Source organism: Cyanistes caeruleus, chromosome 2, assembly GCF_971803275.1.
Source record: "Cyanistes caeruleus chromosome 2, bCyaCae1.hap1.1, whole genome shotgun sequence".
NCBI classification, from domain to species: Eukaryota; Metazoa; Chordata; class Aves; order Passeriformes; family Paridae; genus Cyanistes; species Cyanistes caeruleus.
In genome coordinates this window covers 61,578,242-61,597,258 of record NC_141702.1, presented here as the reverse complement: position 1 = coordinate 61,597,258, position 19,017 = coordinate 61,578,242, and the positions used below count along the sequence as shown (strand labels likewise).

The 19,017-nt window shown below is 42.0% G+C and overlaps 1 protein-coding gene and 1 long non-coding RNA gene across 2 annotated transcripts in view; one reads left to right on the top strand and one right to left on the bottom strand.

Moving 5' to 3' along the window:
- Positions 1 to 6,298, top strand: part of AIG1 (androgen induced 1) — a 122,800-nt gene extending 116,502 nt beyond the window's left edge. The window contains exons 5-6 of the mRNA XM_086869165.1: positions 2,487 to 2,650; positions 5,660 to 6,298. Of these exons, the coding sequence (XP_086725291.1) occupies positions 2,487 to 2,650; positions 5,660 to 5,697 (202 nt within the window). The 3' untranslated portion in view covers positions 5,698 to 6,298. The remainder of the gene's footprint in view (positions 1 to 2,486; positions 2,651 to 5,659) is intronic.
- On the bottom strand, positions 1,575 to 18,294 carry LOC111927017 (uncharacterized). The gene is made up of 5 exons (XR_015280998.1): positions 16,111 to 18,294; positions 15,105 to 15,385; positions 12,523 to 12,732; positions 4,720 to 4,855; positions 1,575 to 1,804 (listed from the first exon to the last, which is right to left on the bottom strand). It is a non-coding gene; the product is annotated as an uncharacterized LOC111927017 (long non-coding RNA).
- Positions 18,295 to 19,017: the final 723 nt, after the last annotated feature.

Below are 19,017 nucleotides of genomic sequence, written 5' to 3'. Positions count from 1 at the left end.
CTGGTAATCAGCACTCTTGTGTGGAAGATTTATGCAAATGGTTGATCAGCCCTTTATAGTGCAGCCTCGAGACCACCTGTATTCCAGCAGGAGCAAACCCACTAAGAAAGGCCACCAGGTGAGGTTTCCATGGCAGCAGTCGTCCCTTTGCTGCTCCTGTTTGTAGCACAGACAATGCCAGAGCGTGTCACTGCTCGGTGGAGAGAAGGCTAATATTACTGCAGCCCAGCATAGCCAGCAGCGTGGTGCAGCTCACTTTCAGAAGGATCAGGTGGATTTGTGACTGTTGTCTCCAGAGCAGTGCTTGGTCCTTCTTGTGCTCAAAGCAGTTGTGACAGTGTGGCCACCCCGGGGACAGACAAACAACAGCTGCACTGAAGGCACGAGCAGCATCACCACGCAGGGAGAGGGCTCCTGTGCTGGGCAGCAGGGAGCAGAATGCTGGAGCTCTCTGCAAAGCCTGAACTAGCCAGAGATTGCTGACATGCAGGAGCCCATCAGTGATTCATTGGCTGGATTTAGAAAATGCTTCCTCTTTCTAGCATAAATGTGTTCTAGTAAAAGCCGCTTCTGCTTGGTTCATGAAGTTGGCTACATAGATGCTGTTTAGAAGGTCCCATGAAAAGTCCCTCTGTGAAGGTACTTTATAATCCTGAGAAGTTTCATCATACCACAGAAAATAAGTGAAAAAGAGACCGGCTTCTTTTTGGTCTTTTTCCTTGGAGCTTGTTTTTCACAGAATGATCGTTAGGAAAAAAGGCAAATAAAAACTGAAAAAAGCAAATGAAACTGAAAATTGTTAAGCCATAATAGACATTCCCTGCTAAGCCAACCTGGTAGTAGGGGACATCCCATTACCTTCTACCCAACTGTCTCATCTTTTTCTTTCATCAAGAGGGTCATGGTGTCCCCTGTTACCATGGGTTATGCAGGAGCCTTTCATTTTTTCATAGATAATTTTATCTAGTCAGGTTAATTCTGTCACAGAAGAATACTGGGGAAAATAACTGTAAAGTACAGAGATAATTTCCCATATGTGAACTGATTTGGAGAAGAGGGTTTAATTGCATTTAGATCATGCAGATTAATTTACTGACACATGTAGTTTCCCAGGTGAAGCGTGCAACTGTTAAGAGTTTGGCTGTAATAAAAGCTTTTCCAAGGAGAAGGGAAGCTGTGACAACCATGGACATTTCCAGGGTGATTGTTAAACAGGGATTCTGTACTCTCTGTGTGACAGAATTTTATGGTAGCAGTTTTGTGTTAACTTCTCTGTCTCTACCCTTTAGGAGCCTTTGACTTGATCTAGTGATCAAAAATCTTCCTTAAACAAACAGAAACTTAGCAAGTGAGGCAAATCATGTGGACATGGAAATCCCCATCTATAAGTCTGTGCAGCTGCTCTAGCTGTGCTTCACTGTGAGCTTTCCTCTCAAATTTCCAGGTCAGAAAGGAAAAGATTTACATTCTTGAAGAGAGCCCAGCAAAGCCCTAGCCTGCCTTCACTGAGCACTTTACCCAGTTAGCTTCGGAGATGTTTGCTCAGTTGTTTGCCAGTATTTGCTTTTCTTAAATTCCACTGGAAGTTCCATACATACTGGAATGTATGGACTCTCTCTGCTCCCTCTGACTTCGCCACTCACTGCATCAGAGCTCAACACAAAAGTGAACCCATCAGAGGATACAGGTGTCCACTGCAGCCACACACAGCAAAACCACACACCTGGAGTGCTTCTTCAGGCTGCACTGCTGTAAAGCTGATAGTCTGTCTCTAGAGTTGGTGTACCAACAATGTCCTCTGTAGCTGAGTGATAAAAATCTCTGTGTCACCAGAGTTTTGGTTTTGTTTGGTCTTTTCAAAAAATATTTATCTTTCCTAGAGAAAAATTATTCTATTCCAAATTATAGCAGGTAGCTGGAAGGAGGACCAATCTAAAACACAGTCGCTGAAGAAACTATTCTCTCAAAGAGAATCTAAACCATATGCATCTGGCAAGCCCAAAAACTGATTACCATGTGTAGCGAGGAAAAGCAAAAGGAAATCGCAAATGTGTATGACGTGAAAGTAGGATACTGCAGGAAGCAGAGCGAGATGGTAGTAGAGCCTGCAGAACCCTGAATGCTCTTAGGATAAAGAACCTGCTTGGAACAGAGGCTGCTGCAGTTTCCAGCTTTGGCACGAAACAGGGGTTTCCTCAGAAATAGAAGTGAGCAAGGAAATACCTGCCTACATCAGAAATGAAAACTGGCCAACTGCTCATAATAAATTGAAAGCAAAGCAGTAAGAATGTGGGAAATCAGTCATAGTTTCATCATTTGTGATGTCTGTTCGGGATGGATGGCATGCATGTGCTCCAGTTCAGCTGCAACTTGCAGGCCTTTCAAATAATTGCTTTTTGGGTTACAGTAGCTAAACGCACAGGCCAAGCTGCTTTTGTAAAACAGGGCTGTAAGAGTCAGTGCTTGTTATTTTTGTTTTGTTTCAGGGTGTGCTGGATTCACCACGTTACAGGAGTGTGGGTGTACCCGCTGCTTGAGCACCTCAGCCCAGGTGTCAAAGTAATCTTTTTTGCAGCTGTTACCATAATAATTAATGTATTCTACTTGGTGGGAGAAGTCCTGAACAACTACATCTGGGATACACAAAAATGTGAGTATTGTTTTAGGAATATTATCTCGTGAAATACACCATCAGGACTTGAGTATGTTTCTCTGAAAATGTAGAATGTTTTAAGCTGACTAAAACAAAGGAAAATGACAGAAGTTCCACTGAAACATCTTGCTTGCCTGCCCTTAAAAACAGACGGATGAACAGAATGGCTGCTGGAGAGCCTGAGGAGCTATGAATATGTATTCTCTTTTACAGTACTAATTTAAGAGCTCTTGGCAATTACCTGAGATGTTTACAACCCACTTATTAGCTGATGAACCCTTTAAATGCAGCTAGAATGTAATGTGGATGCCATTAATGGTAAGCTTAGACCGAGAAATGAAAACATACTCTTTTAGTATTTTCAGGTATAAGGTGTTCTCTCAGCGTATAAATTTACTCAGGGAAAATGAACATGTTCTTGTCAGTGAAATAACAGGAATGAAAGATCACTTTAGTGCAGGGTAAGCTCAACTGTGCAGACTCTACATCATCTATCCTGCCTAGGCCACCCATTGCTGAGGAGAGGAAAAGGGAAAACAAAACAAACACAAGATTAAAAGTAGGTTCATTTTATCTATGAAAGATGGTTTTCATTTATCAAATTGAATGAAATAACATTCATTATAGCTGCTGTGCCAAATCACAACTGGAGGGAAATAAATTCACTTGGTAGTTAATGGCACACACAACTCTCTTTAACAAGTCCTTCAATACCAGGTAGAATCTAATGCTAGAAGCTCAAAGCAGTTTTACTTTCCATTTGCTCATATTAGCATCCAGGTGCAAAATGCCTTTTTGTTTTTGCTCTAGGACCATCAACCACTGGTCACAGTACTCAAGATGGGTATTCAGTCCTCAGTTTGATGTCAAATTCACATTTATTTAACTTCTCTAAGTTAATTCGGGAAAGATGTTTCTAAAAAAGGCAGCTGCAAGGAATAATTTCACTTGACCTAAGTCCTGTGTGAAGAATAATAGTGTGGTAAAGAATCACATATTCTTAGCAAGTCCATGAATAAGTAGATGGTGGAAAATTTCCTGCACTATTCCAAAGTATGCATAACAAAATGCCTGGTCCTTGCAGGCCTCCGCCCTAGAGGAGCTAACTCAATTGGGTCATTCTCCCAGCATCTTTCACGGTTTACCCTGGAATTATTGTCCTCTCCATCATTTCCTTCATGTAGATAAGGAATATTGATCCCAAGTCCTTTCTGGCTCAAGCACTTGGAAAACAGAAATGCCATGAGTCACCTGCTGGTTTGCTGAGCTTGAAACACTTTGCGCAAACTTAACCTGAAGCGTGTGGCAGGAACACCGCAAACAACAGAGATGTAAAATTATGCCAGTCTGTCACCATGCGAGGCCTGGGAAAATATTATTTGAAAACTGTACACTTAAAAGGGGCTTTTGAGCAGTAAGACTGCAAATCCAAACAGTCTGCCATGAGAAGATTTCTGGGGTGAGAAGGGGTTGTTTTGGGTTTGGAGTATTTTTATTTGCCTCTGGAGATGCATTAAATAGAACCTCACTACTGACAAAATGATTTGCAGTTAGTTTTTCCAAGTTAAACCACAAACATGGTAGGGAAGGAAAAATTTGCCCTTTGTACAAGCCAGTGTCTGTCCACAATTTTGTGGATATCTGCATTCCTGCCAAACTATTTGATGCATCTGCAGTAGAGTGCTTCAGAAGAAAGGAAAGACGTGCTTTCAGAAAGACAAATAAAACAGCTTTTAAAATTATTGGAAAAGTTCCTTCTAGGAGAAAGCAGAAGACTTAAGATTGGCTTTGGAGCAAATTGTAAACCATCTGTAATCTTTTGGTCCCAGTCTCTTGTTTTGGTTGTTAAACCTTCAGCTGTGGCTCTCCCATTAACACCGGTGTGCCAGCAACACCCAGGGCCATTGTACTTGGGCTGCTGGCAACACACAAACCCATTTGTCTTGGTGTTGTTTCTTTCTGCAAGGCAGCTCTGCAGTTGTGCTTTCTAACTGCAGACGAGTCTCTTTGTTTCCCACACTGGAATTCATGAATTATCTTTTTGAAGTGATTTACAGTGTACTTACCGCCTATGCATCTATTGCACTAGCTGGTGATGTTACTTGTGAGTGGATTTTCCTCTCAGCATTCTCAAGCATTGCTTCTTTTTTGCCTTTGGTTATCATAAGTCTTTCTTTTCCAGCATGCAGCAGGCCTGAAAACCTCCAAAAGAAATATTTGTATTTGAGATGTCTGGCAGAGAGGGCTTAGTCAGAAGAACAATACTTTTGTCAGATACCAGTAGTAATTCATTGTCCAGGAACAGGCATATGAAATAGCTGAATGTTTCCATTGCCAGAAAAAACACAGTCCGCTGCCCAGCCCAGGCTTTGCTCAGCATAGAAAAGAGACAAGTCCAGCAGCTAGAATAAGTTCTTTAAGGAGCCCTACACTCAACTCAGCCCTCCTGATATTACTGAAAGGAATGGCTATTGCAAGAAGAGAGAGGCACCCTCTCAGCAGTAATTGTTTCTCCATTCTTGTACTTTCAAAAAAGGGAGATGTGCCTGCACATACTTAAAAATCCAATGTTGAAATGGAGAGGGACCTCAAATTATTGAATTTTGAAACACAATTACTAAAATTTTCTTTCAAACAAAGTTGGTTGCTTATATTCAGCTATAGTAACATCTATTTTAGTTTGCTAGTAGGCAAGCAGAGCAGGTGAGGGAACTACATGTTCCCAGACCCCTGCAGCCGTCAAAGGCTGGGTGTGAGGCAGGGGGTCAGGCTGATCTGAAAATGGGAGTGAGGGAGGGAGGATTGTGCAGCTCCATTGCTGGACAACCACTGCCATCAGGTGTGCAGATGTTTTTTTCCTTCACAGCAGTTGAGGTAACACAGGAGAGCAAGTTCAGGAGAAACAACATTGATAAAGGAAAGACTAATGCATTAGAGGAACCTCTCTAAGCAAACCCTTGAGTTGTATTCACTGATTTTTTAAAGCTGCTCTCTGTATGTTTTCAGGTATTGAAGAAGGAAAAGAAAAGCCAAAATCGGAGTGAACAATAAGAGGCAACACAGAGGATTGTTTATAGTTCCATGGAAGATTTCTCATCCCCAACAGAGCTTGGCCTGGAGAGGAATCTTCTGGAAAGGAAGAAGTTTCATGGGCCCACTTCTCAGTGCAAGGATATTTTTGGATTTTATATGGGGGGAAAATGATTTTAACTAAGAATAATATTAATGTTTCAAACTTCAGTTTCTCCATGCTTGCATGTGACATACACATATAAGATGTATATTTATCTCCAAGGCATTCTCAATGTGCATTTCTTGAATCAAATAAGTCATTAAACCATTAAGTCATTAGATCTTTTTACTTCTGCCAAGAACAATGAGTCCATTCTCTGTATTGTTTGAGAAAAGCTTAACCAGATAGGTCTAATACAGGGAAACAAAGCAATCCTATATATTTCAAATTACAGCATAGAAGTTAATTGCATGAATGTATCTGAAGAAGAGTTCAGTCTGACTGAAATATTAATGTAACACTATGTAACAGCTGCCTTAAATTCATTATGTTAATAATTTTACCAGTTCAGTGAAATCTTACTTGCAGTGTTAAGATCTTTAGACCTAAATAAAAATGAAATTATCCTTGCATTTCTGTTTCTTCGTGCTGATTCTTGACATTTTTGATGGATTGATGGCATTTGAATGATACATTTTCAGGTTTTCCAGTGTCAACTGTAGACTGTATAATTTCTACATGAGGATTTTTCATCTTATTTTCATAGTAAAATAACAGATCTTGCATTTTCAAATTGAAAGTTCTCAACAGGTGGGCTGAGCTGTTCGTGTTGCACAAGAGAGAGCATTAAAGTCTTACTTCAGGAAGGTACATAAGAAAATGTTTAAAGTTAAGCACATGCCTGTTTGTATAAGGAATTCAATTGCAAAAAACTAGTGGTTATTTGATATGATTCTGTTTAACTACTAGACAATCAAGACCTAAGTCTAGTGGGCAGGAAAAATCGTCTAGAACTAAATTAAACTGAATAGAATAATTTTTGACAAGACAATATTTATTAAAAATTAGCTTTATGCTCCAAATATTGGTATTCATATCACATATTTGTTCATTAGTGTATTTAGTCATTTCTTCTAACACATGCAGAGCACTTTGAGTATGTATGGTGTTAATGTGTTGTTTTTAGTAACAGGATTTCTGTAGAGTTTTAATGCAATATAATGGTGTTTCTGCTCTGGAATAACTCTGGGGAAAACTGATCTCGTGCAACTCATTACATGCCTCCACAGTACTTTTTAAATGTATGTACACACTATCATATGAAACAGCACAAGTCCAACAATGTGCTTTTTGGTTTGTTTCCTTCAAAAATAAGATTCATTAATGATATTGTCTTTTTCTGTCCATCTGCTAGATTATTTTTAACTTGCTGATCAAGAGTTGCAAAGATTTCGAAGCTAAGCAGATTACTAGAAATTTCATTGAAATAAGTGGCCAGATAAAGGAGCTCCTCTACTGATCCGTCCTACAGAGGGAGAGGACAGGACACACAAAAACCAGTGGAATTTGGAAGCAAATGGCCATAGCCATGTGGCCTTGCATTAGGGATATTATGTTCTGCTGTTCCTGAACTCCCCATTACATGTGCACGATGCTATTTGCGACAGGCTTTTAAAACTCAGGAAGGAGAGAATGCATGGATTCAGTCATGTTTAGTGAGCTAGGAACTGTTTAAAGCCACTGCTTCTGAAAGCTGTGGTAGCACATAGAAGTAGTGGTGGACAGTGAATGTTCTGGGGGATCTGGCTGTACTTTCCAACAGCAGCAACCGCGGCTTGGGGCGGGAAGCTCAAAGCAGAAATTCTATTGACTTTTTGTCATGTGAAGAATTTACATAACCTATGCTCTGCTATTAAGTCTAGGACTTTTTTTCTTTTTTTAAAAAGGTTTTATTTCACAGTTTCTGTGTTTCCTTCACAGAATTCAAGAATTCGTTCTAATAGGAAGAATGGGTTAAATAAGTGCCAAAATGCCACAGAGCTGTACCCATTCTGCTAGAGCATACTCTGATCATGTCTGCTGTATATATGGCACCAATGAGTACTGAATGTCTGAGATCTCAAAAACTGACATTGATGGAAAGATTCCTCCTTCTTGGCAGGTTCTGCACCTGCTCAAGATAGGTTTTTCTTCTAATACCATGTCATTATATGCAATATAAGAGATGTAGGAAGAATATAAAGAGAACAGAAATGTCAGAGATCAAAATTGCATAGACGAATCCATAGGTAGGTGTCCAAGTGAAAGAAGGCTCCCTTTCAGAGGTATAGCATAGGTATGCTTAAAGTTGTCATCCCTCATATCTGTGAATTTGTGAATATTCAGCACCTCAAAAAAATAGACACCAAGCTTAGATCTCAGTTAAGCCCCTGAGGTTGTCAATGTTAGCCAAAGGCAATATATGTGATAGAAAATGTGGTGGGTTCCATTTGGTTTAAGAAAATTTATAGTATTCCAAGAAGGTTTGAACTCAATTTGTCTTCTCACATCTCAAAAAGTTCCCCACCTCCTGTGAGCTTTGAATCATCGTACTTAAAGTCAAAAACATTTTAGAGCATTAAATCTAGCCTCTGATGTATGAACCATGATATAAATAACTTGGGGGTCTGTGTACTCAGAGAGCACTCCTCTAGACTGTGTTCATTCCCTTTAGGATTACACAATCCATCACTCTTAAGAAAGATGATGGATGAATGATGACTAAAATAAAAGTCACTTGTAAACTTGCCAAATTTCAACCATCTTGGCTGAAATTGTCCCTGAAAGGTATTTCTCTTGGGGGAACTATTTTTTTGGTGGAAAGCTTTTTGTCAGAACAAGTAATTTATTTCCAAGTGCAAGTCTATGAAAAAAAAAAAGTCTGGAAAACTTTTCTCTACTTTTGCTGTGGAACTCTGTCTGAAGACAACATTTATGTTTGTAGCATTTCTGAATTTATGGCAGATAGCTATTTGTCTTTGTCCAAATTTTAGGAAAAAATAAGCCTGCGTTTCCGTGTCGTGCACAGGTAATTCTCCAGAGTGTTTATCAGCTTTGGGAATCATCCGTCTTGTGGCTTGGAATAGGGTTTTCCCTGGCATCCCTGATCTGGTGATCGTCTCCATGCCTTGACTACCCAAGACAAATACCAGAATGGGGAAGCCACTTTGCTTCCCATGAATTGTCAATACCTCCCCAGAGCTGATGCAAATAAAGCTGCATAGAAATGTGAGGGAAGCAAAGCTTTGATGGCAACTTGAGCAATGAGAATAGGTTCTAAATGGATGAACTAAGTGAAAAAACCTCTAGCTTTTCCCTCGAGGACTGCAATAAAATGAAATTAGTAGTGTTTGTTATGCTCTAGCTGTAATGATAAACCACATAGAAAACTCTGCAAAGGAGTCATTAGTTTTGTTGTCAGAGAAGAGCACAGTGTGCAGTAAATAAGGAAGGCTGCCACACCTTGAACCACGAGGAAAAAACAAAATACAGTTTCATCATTCAGTGAGCACCATCCATCAAGTGTTACGAGTGAGGCACAGGAAAAAATATTATGTGATCATCTAATTAAAGGCAATATCATAATTCATACTCACAAGGGGCCAAATTAAGGTTGAACAGACAGCCTAAATGCTGACATTATCTCACTCTCCAATACCCAACTTTTCAAAATTAGTAATCTCTTTTTTTAGTAATAGAACATAAAAAGGGAGGTTAGAAAAAAAGGCTGGTTAGAAAGTCTAGCCACCACGTTGTCATGAATTTCATTGTGACTATGTCCCCTGTTTTGGCTTTTCATCATTTCTTTTCTGCCTTCATGTAGCTGCCCCCAAACACATATTCATAGTTCCCATACCACTCTGTTAAAAAGGCTTTGTCATAATTTGCAAACTTGTGCCACAATTTCAACATTAAATTATTTCAGTGTGTAATTTGGCTTGTGTAGGACAAAACTGTAATTTGTTGTTTTTTTGTAGCAACCATTGCCTTATTTTAAAGGAAAATGACAAATATTTTCCCTGATTTCCCCTACTCTTTACATCTCTCTGCCCATGGGAGTAATATTAGCAAAATCACCACCAGTGCACGTCAAAGCCACTTGAACACTGAGTAGACTGACAAATGGCTCACCATTCTGCAGGCTCCAGGGGGCAGTTTGTAGTGGCACTGTATAAAGTAGGTACTTCTCAGTTCATTTTTCCTATTGAATTTGCTTTTCAAAGACTGCTTCAAATCCTAACAATAATTTATTCTTTGCCTTTTATTTTCTATAAGGATTGGTCATTCTGCTCTGATTCACACTTCAGTAGCCTTTGAAGACTCAGATACCATTAGGCTTAACACTCAAAAGATTCATCATATAAAATGTGAGCTGATGTATAGTCCTGAAGAGACCATCAACCTGAGGCTAGCATCACCAAGGCAGGTTTGGTGTTCCTGGCCTGGGAGTAAAGAAGTAAGCAATAGGAGAGGTGCAGGTGAGGTCACCTCCAAATGCAGACTTGGAAAAGTGCCACTAATCCTATCTCTTAATTCTCTCTGTTGTCACATGAGTGGGGTCAAACACTGGTGACAGGTGTCTTCTTTCTGCAGCAGCATAAGAAAGCTCCTGATCAAAGCCTGGAGAGGAGGTCATCTCCACCAGAGTATCCCAGCTGCTCTGCTCCTGTGGTTCATAGCTTCACCTGCTGCTGTGGCCAGCTGGTTAAACTGGGGTCACAGGTGTTGCTGGGAAGGACAGAAACCTGGGAGCTTGACTACTGCCAAAGTCCCAGGGAAGAAAAGAACAACTGGAGGTTTGGCTGGTCAGCTCTCTACAGTGGCAATGATCTCTCTCTCCTCTTTAAGGCAAGAACAAAGGGAGAATGAAACTAAATGAAAAGTAAAAGGATGTAGCTGTTGAGATCTGTTTAGAAGAGTTCTTGAGCGCATCCTGAGCTCACAGCACACACACAGGTGCTTTTAATTGCAGGAGCTTTGCTGAGTAAGGGGCCAAGAGGGCTGGCAGGTGGAGCATTTTGTGTAGTGCTTCTAATGATGTAATGACAGGGATTTGGGCTTAGGGTGAAAATATACATTTTGTGCATAGCTACTTCCTCTTGCTTGTATCATTTAAGTAACTAGGAAGAACAGAACTGCCCAATTTGCAGACCACAAACATGAAATATATTTAGCATATATTCTCCAAAATGAGCAATTTTATTTTTATCAAAAATGCACTCTGTTTTGTTCAAGTAACAGATGGAAATCAATGGGTTTTAATGTAACCCAGAAGAGCAAGTTGTATTCTTATTCCCTTAAGTGCCCCTTTGTTGTTCAGACCACAGCTGTAAAGGGATTTAAACCTCATCACAATAAATGCCAGTACAGAAATTTGAAAGGTAGGCCACAGACTTTGTGGCCCACTGGAGAAGGTATCTGCTGTTCTTTAGAGTTGTGTAAAATGAGACAGAAACTAAATAGCATCTTTTTCATGTTATTAATGTTGTAACTAGCCATGGTGTTCAAGTTCAGCATTTTATATGTAGCTTGTGTACTAAAATATAAACATATACCTTTAGGCTGGAGAAGCATCTCTGCAGTGTGCATTCTAAATGTAGAAATTGCTATGGTGCAGTCAGTTCTAGGACAAAATATACCTTTGCTTTCTATTATGCATAGTCCCCTCTGTATGTGTGTTGTGTAGATGGAAGTTAACCACACACATGGGCACATATATATGCACATATATACACACAGGATCTTCTGCAGAAACAAATGATGACAGTCAGATGTTAAATGGCAGTTACTTACTTAGCATGGAAAGAAATCAGGCACTGTGGAAGGCATCATTCTTGACAGGGACAGTAATGCCACCATAACTCCAAACTGACAGCCCCTTGTCCTACTTTTCTCCCGGGAATAAGGCTGGTCTGCTGCTGGCCATGCTGCCTGTAGCAACAGGGACAGTCTGTGGCTGCAGGACTCTGCAGTTCCTGCATTTCTGCAGGCAGAACAGTGCCTGGCTATCTGTCTACATATAATTGTCTTAGCTTATTTACTATGTAAAATAAAATAAGTTGTTTTTATATAATAATGGTTCTCAGTTTGCCTCTGAAGTTCACATCTGACATATGTAATGGGATAAAAGAGGGAGGTGGTCACTCTTCTGTAACTGGTATTAAGCTGCAAAACCATTCTCTCTAGAGGTGGCTTAACAGGAGTGCTATTAGTCATTGAGTAGGAAGAGGCAATTAGTCACACAATACTTAGTGAGGCAGCAAAAATTACCATAATGGAGGACCTCAGCTACCTGTGTGTACTCTGGCCAAGAATTACCATGGAACAAGTCATGAAGAGGGGACTTCTTGAATCTTCATTTCTTGGAATGGGCAGGTGTGGAGTACACCAAAGCAGGCAGGGCTTTCAGACATGAGTGAAGCTCAGGAGATGGCTCATTGGAGATATAATCCTAGCTGAACAACCAAGTGATACGGACCACAACATAATTACATTCACCTTTCCTGGAGCGTGGTGAGGTCCTGGTTCCTTTGGTACCACATAAAGTACCAAAGTTTTGTACAGTAATCCTAAACATTGGAGAAAAGTGGTGGAGAGAACAGGAATATGGGTGGGGGAAAGATAGAAGAAGCTATTCCAATGCAAAGGTTACCTGCCTCCAGCAGATAGTTGTACAAAGGAGCCCCCACGGCACAAACAATGAGAGCTTTTGCCATCCAATGGGAATGTTTTGCAGTGAATGCTTATTAGGCAGCTCTGGGGAGTTGTGTGAGAAGGCAGCCAAGAGAGTATAAAACAGCATGGTTAGAAAAATTACCTCACTCAGGTGTAGCCCACAGCTAGGTGCATACAGTCCAGAGAGAGCACTCAGTCTGAGTGGGTTTTGTTCTCTTTCTGCCAAGGCCTTAGAGTTATGCAGGATTTTAAGCCTGTTCCTTGGAGAAGGGGGTTACTGAGGCCAACCTGTATGCAGAGATGGTGCAATAGGCATCCTGCCAAGGACGGCACAGTATATGAAATCCCAGGTCTGAGGAGAAAATATGTAGGCATGTGACAGTATATTGTGGTACTTTTAATGTCAGAACCACTGGTGGGGTGGCTGTAGTTAGAGACACACATAAATACAGTGGGGTAATTATATTCCAACTCTTTATAGCATTACAGAGTTTTTGAAAGGAGCCAAAATACTGACTAGGCAGTAAGCTTAGGAAGACGTCCACTGGGCAGACCTATCATACAATTAAAGCAAGAGCACTTGTAAAGTCAAGCACCTGGCCGTCACAGCTGTCAGGGTTACAGACAAGGGTGTCACTGCACAGTGTTGCAGCATCCCATTTGTAGTGGCCCACAGCATAGCCCTGTGTGATGTGTAATGCTTTTCCTACAGTGGGAAGTCCACATAGCCAAAGCCATCCCAGGGGTTAGCCAGATCCCGCCTGCAAACAAGTATTCTGCTCTGCTTGTGCACTCAGCTCCCACACAGGGTGGCATATATACTGGCATGTGCCATAGGAATGGTTGATGTGTGTGTCTGGAGATTTCAGGCTAACTCAAAGCAAAAAATAAATAAATAAAAAACCCAAAAGAAAAGCGATGTAAGGCTTTGCTTAATAGAGCATTAATTATGCAGCTACTGAAAGATTTTTAGTTCCTTTCAGCACTCAGAATTTAGACTCTGCTGGATATACTTAATTTTTTAAAGCCCTCTACATTTTGCAGTTTACACATTTGCATAGCGTAGGACTACTGTCAGGAACATATATCTACAGATCTGGGGCAGGAACTGTTCTCATCATTTCAGTGGGATGGAAAAAAGAAAACAGTTCAAAGGAGGAGGGATGGGGGAAGGGAAGCATTTCCATATATTTTTTTAAGGAATCATAAAGACACACAGGCAAGTGTGTCAATCATGAGACACAGTTCTCTCTTTAATATTGTCAGGAACGCAAAAGTTCACAGAGCACATGTGTGAGAGGGTGCTGCGCTGCCTTGACTACATGATCTGCATGATACATGTCAGAAGATGGGAATGTTGCTATGGCAATTCTTCCCTCTCCTGAATACTAAGTTGTCAAAGAAGCCAGTTCACAGTCAGGCAGGCTCACTTATGAACTTGCCTGCTTGAAGATGCTAAATACTATTTATATCTTCTCATGCAAGGAAACAACAGTGTTTTCTGACCTGGCCTCTTAAGGCCGTGTGCCCCAGCCCTCCAATATTCCTGATGTTTATGTGATTTGGAACCTGCTGAGGGCAGAGATTTAACTGAATTTTGTGCTGCAGAGTGTTGGGGTTTTCCCTTGGCTTACACAGTGTCCTTCAATTTTCATATTGCTAAGAAGGCAACAGATGGATGGGTCTTTCTGCATTTCCAAAAGTCATATTGCTGTTTTTTTAAAGTTCTGGATTGAGTAATTAATTTATCTTTACTTTCAGTCTGCAGAGGAGTAGCCTGTTCTCACTAATGCTTCTTCCTGGCAGGACAGCAAGAGAGGGACTGGCAGCCTGTTGGTGCCCCTACCAGTTTTTTCACTTGGTGACACTTAAAGCCCATCCTGTTCTTGCTTCTGCTATCGAGCCATTCCCACTGTGCTCTCTGCGTACTGCCTTGGGAAAGGGATGCCTTTACCGACAGCTCTCCTATTGCACCTGTGATTTCCCTTAGAAATAATGCTCTGTTTTGCTTCCTTCCCTAAAAACCTCTATAGCACTCCTTTGTGGAAGCAAAACAACTTTGTTGTAGAGGTGGCAAACTTCAGTAAATGCAGGGATTCCTGTATTACAGTGTCTCCCAATGTCCATGTTGTATCATATTTTCTGGTAGCAGTCTCTGTTTTCAGCTATTTTCCTTTAACCTAATTTTCATTTTGTAGATTGGCATGTTCCTCACTAGGAAACTCTACATGTCTGATTCAGGCTAAATTTTCTAAGATGGCTCAGGCACTCCAAAACCAAAGATAAGCAAAAACTGACTCTATTGTCCATATTAAAAAAAAAAAAAAAAAAAAAAAAAAAGTTCCTTCATATTAGCTGATCATACTGGTTTTATCTTGGGCATTTTTCTTCTTTTTTTTTGTTCAATTTGGATGGATACTGCTCCAGTAGGAAGCTCTGCAGGTAGGCAAAATGTAAAAGCCTGATCTGATGTGCTGTAAATTAATCAGGACAACAAAGGAAGAGAAAAACAGTTGTTCTGCTTACCTATGCGATGCTGGGCATTTTACTTAATTTTAGCACCTCACAGTTGGCCAGTGACTTTTATTATAGTTTGAAGTGTTTATTTAGCACCTCCCATGGGCTCTAAAAGTACTGAAAGAAATGAGTTCTGCAAGAGCAAATGATCAAGGCAAAAGGTTGAAAACAATGACAATCTATATACCAAAGTACTTCAATACCCACCTCATCAAGAATGTACCCAGCATCTGGATTTGGTCCTTCAGCGATCAATTAAAAAATATCAAAGCCAACAGAAAATACAATAATCTGTCACAGAGAGAAACGTGACCGAAAGAACAATAAAAGATAATTCTGATGTGCAATTCCAATAAGATGAGACTCTCAGACAAGTCATAGGTTCATGTACAAGAAGATACATTCACAAATAAAGGATGTCTTTGGAAACTGCAGAAGCAGATGCTCTCCAGAGAAATGTGTCTTCCTGATGTAGCATTCATTTGCACCTGTAAGAACAAGAAATAAGTGGAAGAATTTCAAAATCAAGACTTGACTCTGTAACGCGTATGCAAGCACAATTTAGATACCCAAAAAATGTCACTGACTTAATGATTTATTTTATGTCTAGTTTCTGCTGTGCTCATCAAGAGAGCATTATTTAGTCCAGCTGGCCTGAGGATTTTGATACCCATGTGACTCAGAGGCAGGGATTCAAACCACATTGGCCAGTACAGAGATGTCAAAAAGTTTCCACAGTGCAAGGGACACAGAAGTGAAAAGTATTTGCTGGTTTGGAGGAATTAAGCCAGAGAGGTCGATTAGCAGCTTGCAGCCACTGAGACCTAGGATTCTTAAACTACACTTTTTCTCCTTTCTTTTTCATCTGAGTTCATTTTGTTTCCAGAGATTTAAGGGACAAATTTGAGAAGCCGCTCCTGCTGCAGGTACTTTCCATGTTTCTGAGAGAGCAGGCCAAGAAAAACAGCAGACCAAGATAATTTTCCTACAGTGTTCCACACCAGCTAGAGAAGGATGATGAAGTGCAGAAGATTCGCTGACAGCGCAGCTCTCCCTGTTCAAGTGGACCAACATATGCTGCTTTCATACAGGCAGGATTGCCCTGCCCCCAGGTCACAGTGTTGTGCTGCTGCAGCTTACCCACAGCAGCTGTAGATGTCATGTCTGAAGGAGTGAAAAGCTTAAAATTCCCTGCTCAAGGAGCAGCTTTTACCTCGTACTGCCAGAAGCTGTCCGTGACTACAGAGCCTCATCTGGGATGTGACCATGAGACCTTCTTCAAACAGCCGTGCTGATTGCAAGCTGCCTGCTTCTAGTGACCGCAGTGTGATCCCTTTGCTTTCCCCACTGAAGCCGAGAATCACTTGCCTATCCCTGGAACAGCTCCTCTGCATTCACAGCCATGAAAAACCACAGGAGCTGGAGTAAACCGAGATTTATTCAAAAAGAGGGTCTGAATCCAATTAACGCAAAATAAACAGTCAACATGACACATTTCCTTCTCACCTCTGCAGAAGCTAATCTAGCTGATCCCTTTGTGTTGTAACAGGAAAATCCCTGATACCTTAGAGCTCCTCAGCCAGTACTGGAGGATACGGCACAGGCAGCAAACACCAGCTGGGTCTCCAGCCCACCCAGCTCTGCCTTTGGTCCTGTGAGCCAGCAGCTGCCTCTGCTGCCTCCTCAAACTTTCTGCCACAGAGCCTACAGGCAAGCGCTGACTTGGGGCCACATCTCATTTTCTTTTTCCCAAATAAGCATTCTGCTTTGCTGCTTGCTGTGATGCAAGTTTCCTAAATAAGATATTCTGGGAAAGAGATCTTCCTGTGTGCTCTTGAGAGGAGAGAGTGGTTTCTTTCGGGAGGCAGGGCCTTCCCACAGGCTGCACTGACATCCTGTGGCACGACTTTCCAGGCGGGGGCCTGGAAAGAGCGTGAAGGGACAGCTCTGCCCCCCCTCCCATGTCCCCTCTTTGCTCACTGCAAGTCACTGTTGCCTCATCCAAACCCTTTGGGGGGGAAGGGGCACTTGCCCCCTTGCTGGGTCCAGGCACAGCTCGTGATGTCGCCTCAGCTGCCACTCACCCAGCCTGAGAGGGGGACCGGCCCCCACCCCATTTCAGTGTTGTCTGACTCACTGCCCACAGCATCAGGGCTGTTCGAGGATGAGCTGTGGTGACCCAGCAGTGGGTGGGGTGTTGCTGGAAGGGTGGGAGCTTTTTAAGGGAAAAAATGCGGAAAATCCCTCACCTTGCCAGCCCCAACCTCTGCCCAAAGGGCATTGAGCCCTGCCATGGGGTGCCCAGGGTCTGCAGCGAGCTGCATCCCTCAGCCCAGGCTGTGCAAAATAGCACCCAGCCCTTCAGAAGTCGAGTTTAATTTTACTTCCCTTTGAGGAATAGCGTTAATCCGTAACTTTTTAGGCATCACTCGATCAGCTGAATTACAGCTATTAGCTTTGGACTCCAGGCATTTTTATGAGATATTAGTTCCAGGGCTTGTGGTTTGGCATAGAAAGCATATTATTCACACACAAAACAACTGCATTAAAATAACATTAGGAATCTGGCTTAAACTGACAAAACCTAGGAAACTCAGAATTAAGGCTGAAAGTATGTCCTTAACTCACCCACTGCGTGCCCGGTGTGGCCACTCGGTGTTGGCCCCACTGCCTCCAGCTGAGCCATGCTCCCCTCGCTGTTCCAGGGAGGAAGCAGGCTGCACCTCGACTGAGGTCCCACCGCCCCCGGGAGCAGCAGCCCCTTTTTGTGCCTCGGAGTCCTTGTCCAGTCCAACAAGTTTTAGGACCTACCTGTAACACAACTTTTTTCTGGCTCATCTCTACCTGGAGCCAGGTTTCCTCCCCTGTCACCAGCATCACTGCGGTCAGAGCAAAAGCTGCACGCAGCTGTGGAGGCTGGATGGAGGCGACACCAGCCCCGAGAGAAGCAGATGGGCCTTTCTGCAACCTGCCAGGGGAAAACCCTTGGCTCAGAAAACGCCTTCTAATGTTCCCTTTGTGGATCACCTTACTGTGAGGGAGCCAAGAAGTAGTGTGAGGACACAGGTTGCTGTCACTGGAGCTGAGGAGGGGGTGGAACTTGTTCCCTTTCACAGGGCTTTTGGTCATGGGAAGCGACACTACACATACAGAAATTTGTGTCATAGCATCCAGTAGCTGAAAAACAAAGGAGCATCCCTAAAAGGGTCATACAGTGGGTCAAAAAGGAGCAGTGCTGTGTGCAGTCCTGGTCTGAACATCTGCTGTGCTCCAGTTTTTCTCCCAAAGCCCTGCCCTTGATCGCGGGACACAAATATCAAAATGCTCATCTGGGCCCTGGCTTTCTGGAAGGAGCATCTGAGCTTAGGAAAAGGTGATCTCAACTGCAGCATGCTCACTGCAGAAGAAAACAAACAAAAGCAGCACCCTCAGCGGAATCACAGCTCACATCATCCAAAAAATGAATTACCACAGGCTCCTAGGAAGGATTGATCTGCTCACTCCTGGAGCATAGCTCATTTTAAGATGTTCTTCCTCCATGGCCAAATATTTGCCTCCACATGGCAGCAAAATCGGCTCCACTAAAGCCATGTTTGAAATAGGCTTCACTTCTGCCCTACCCACTCCTTTAATTTAGGAGCTCCGCTGTTTTGTAGGAAACAATCCAAGATGCTTATGCATGAGGCATCTCAAGAATAAACTACATTAAAGAAAAAAAATCCAGAAGGCAGCAGCTAAAGAAAAAAATTGTGTTCAAGTTGCAAGGTTGTCACATCGCTCTGTTAAAGGGGGTGCACCTTAACCATATTGTGTGTGATGTTTTTTCCTCTCAGTGAGGTGAGAAATACATTTACTATTCCCATCTTGGAAGCAAAATAAATAGAATAATTATTTCCTTTCCCAGCAAAGGAAAATGAAGCTGAACTTTTAAAAGCTGTGCTTTTTACTTGTGTGCCTTAAACCAACACATTCCCTCACTGGCTGGCATTTGCAACAGACCACAAACACATTGCTACACGTGGCACCAAATTTGTGTTTCAGGTCAGAATTGAGATGTTCTGGTGATAAATGAGGGATGCTTGTTCCGTGGACATCTTGTCCCAGAAACACTGTAGCTAAA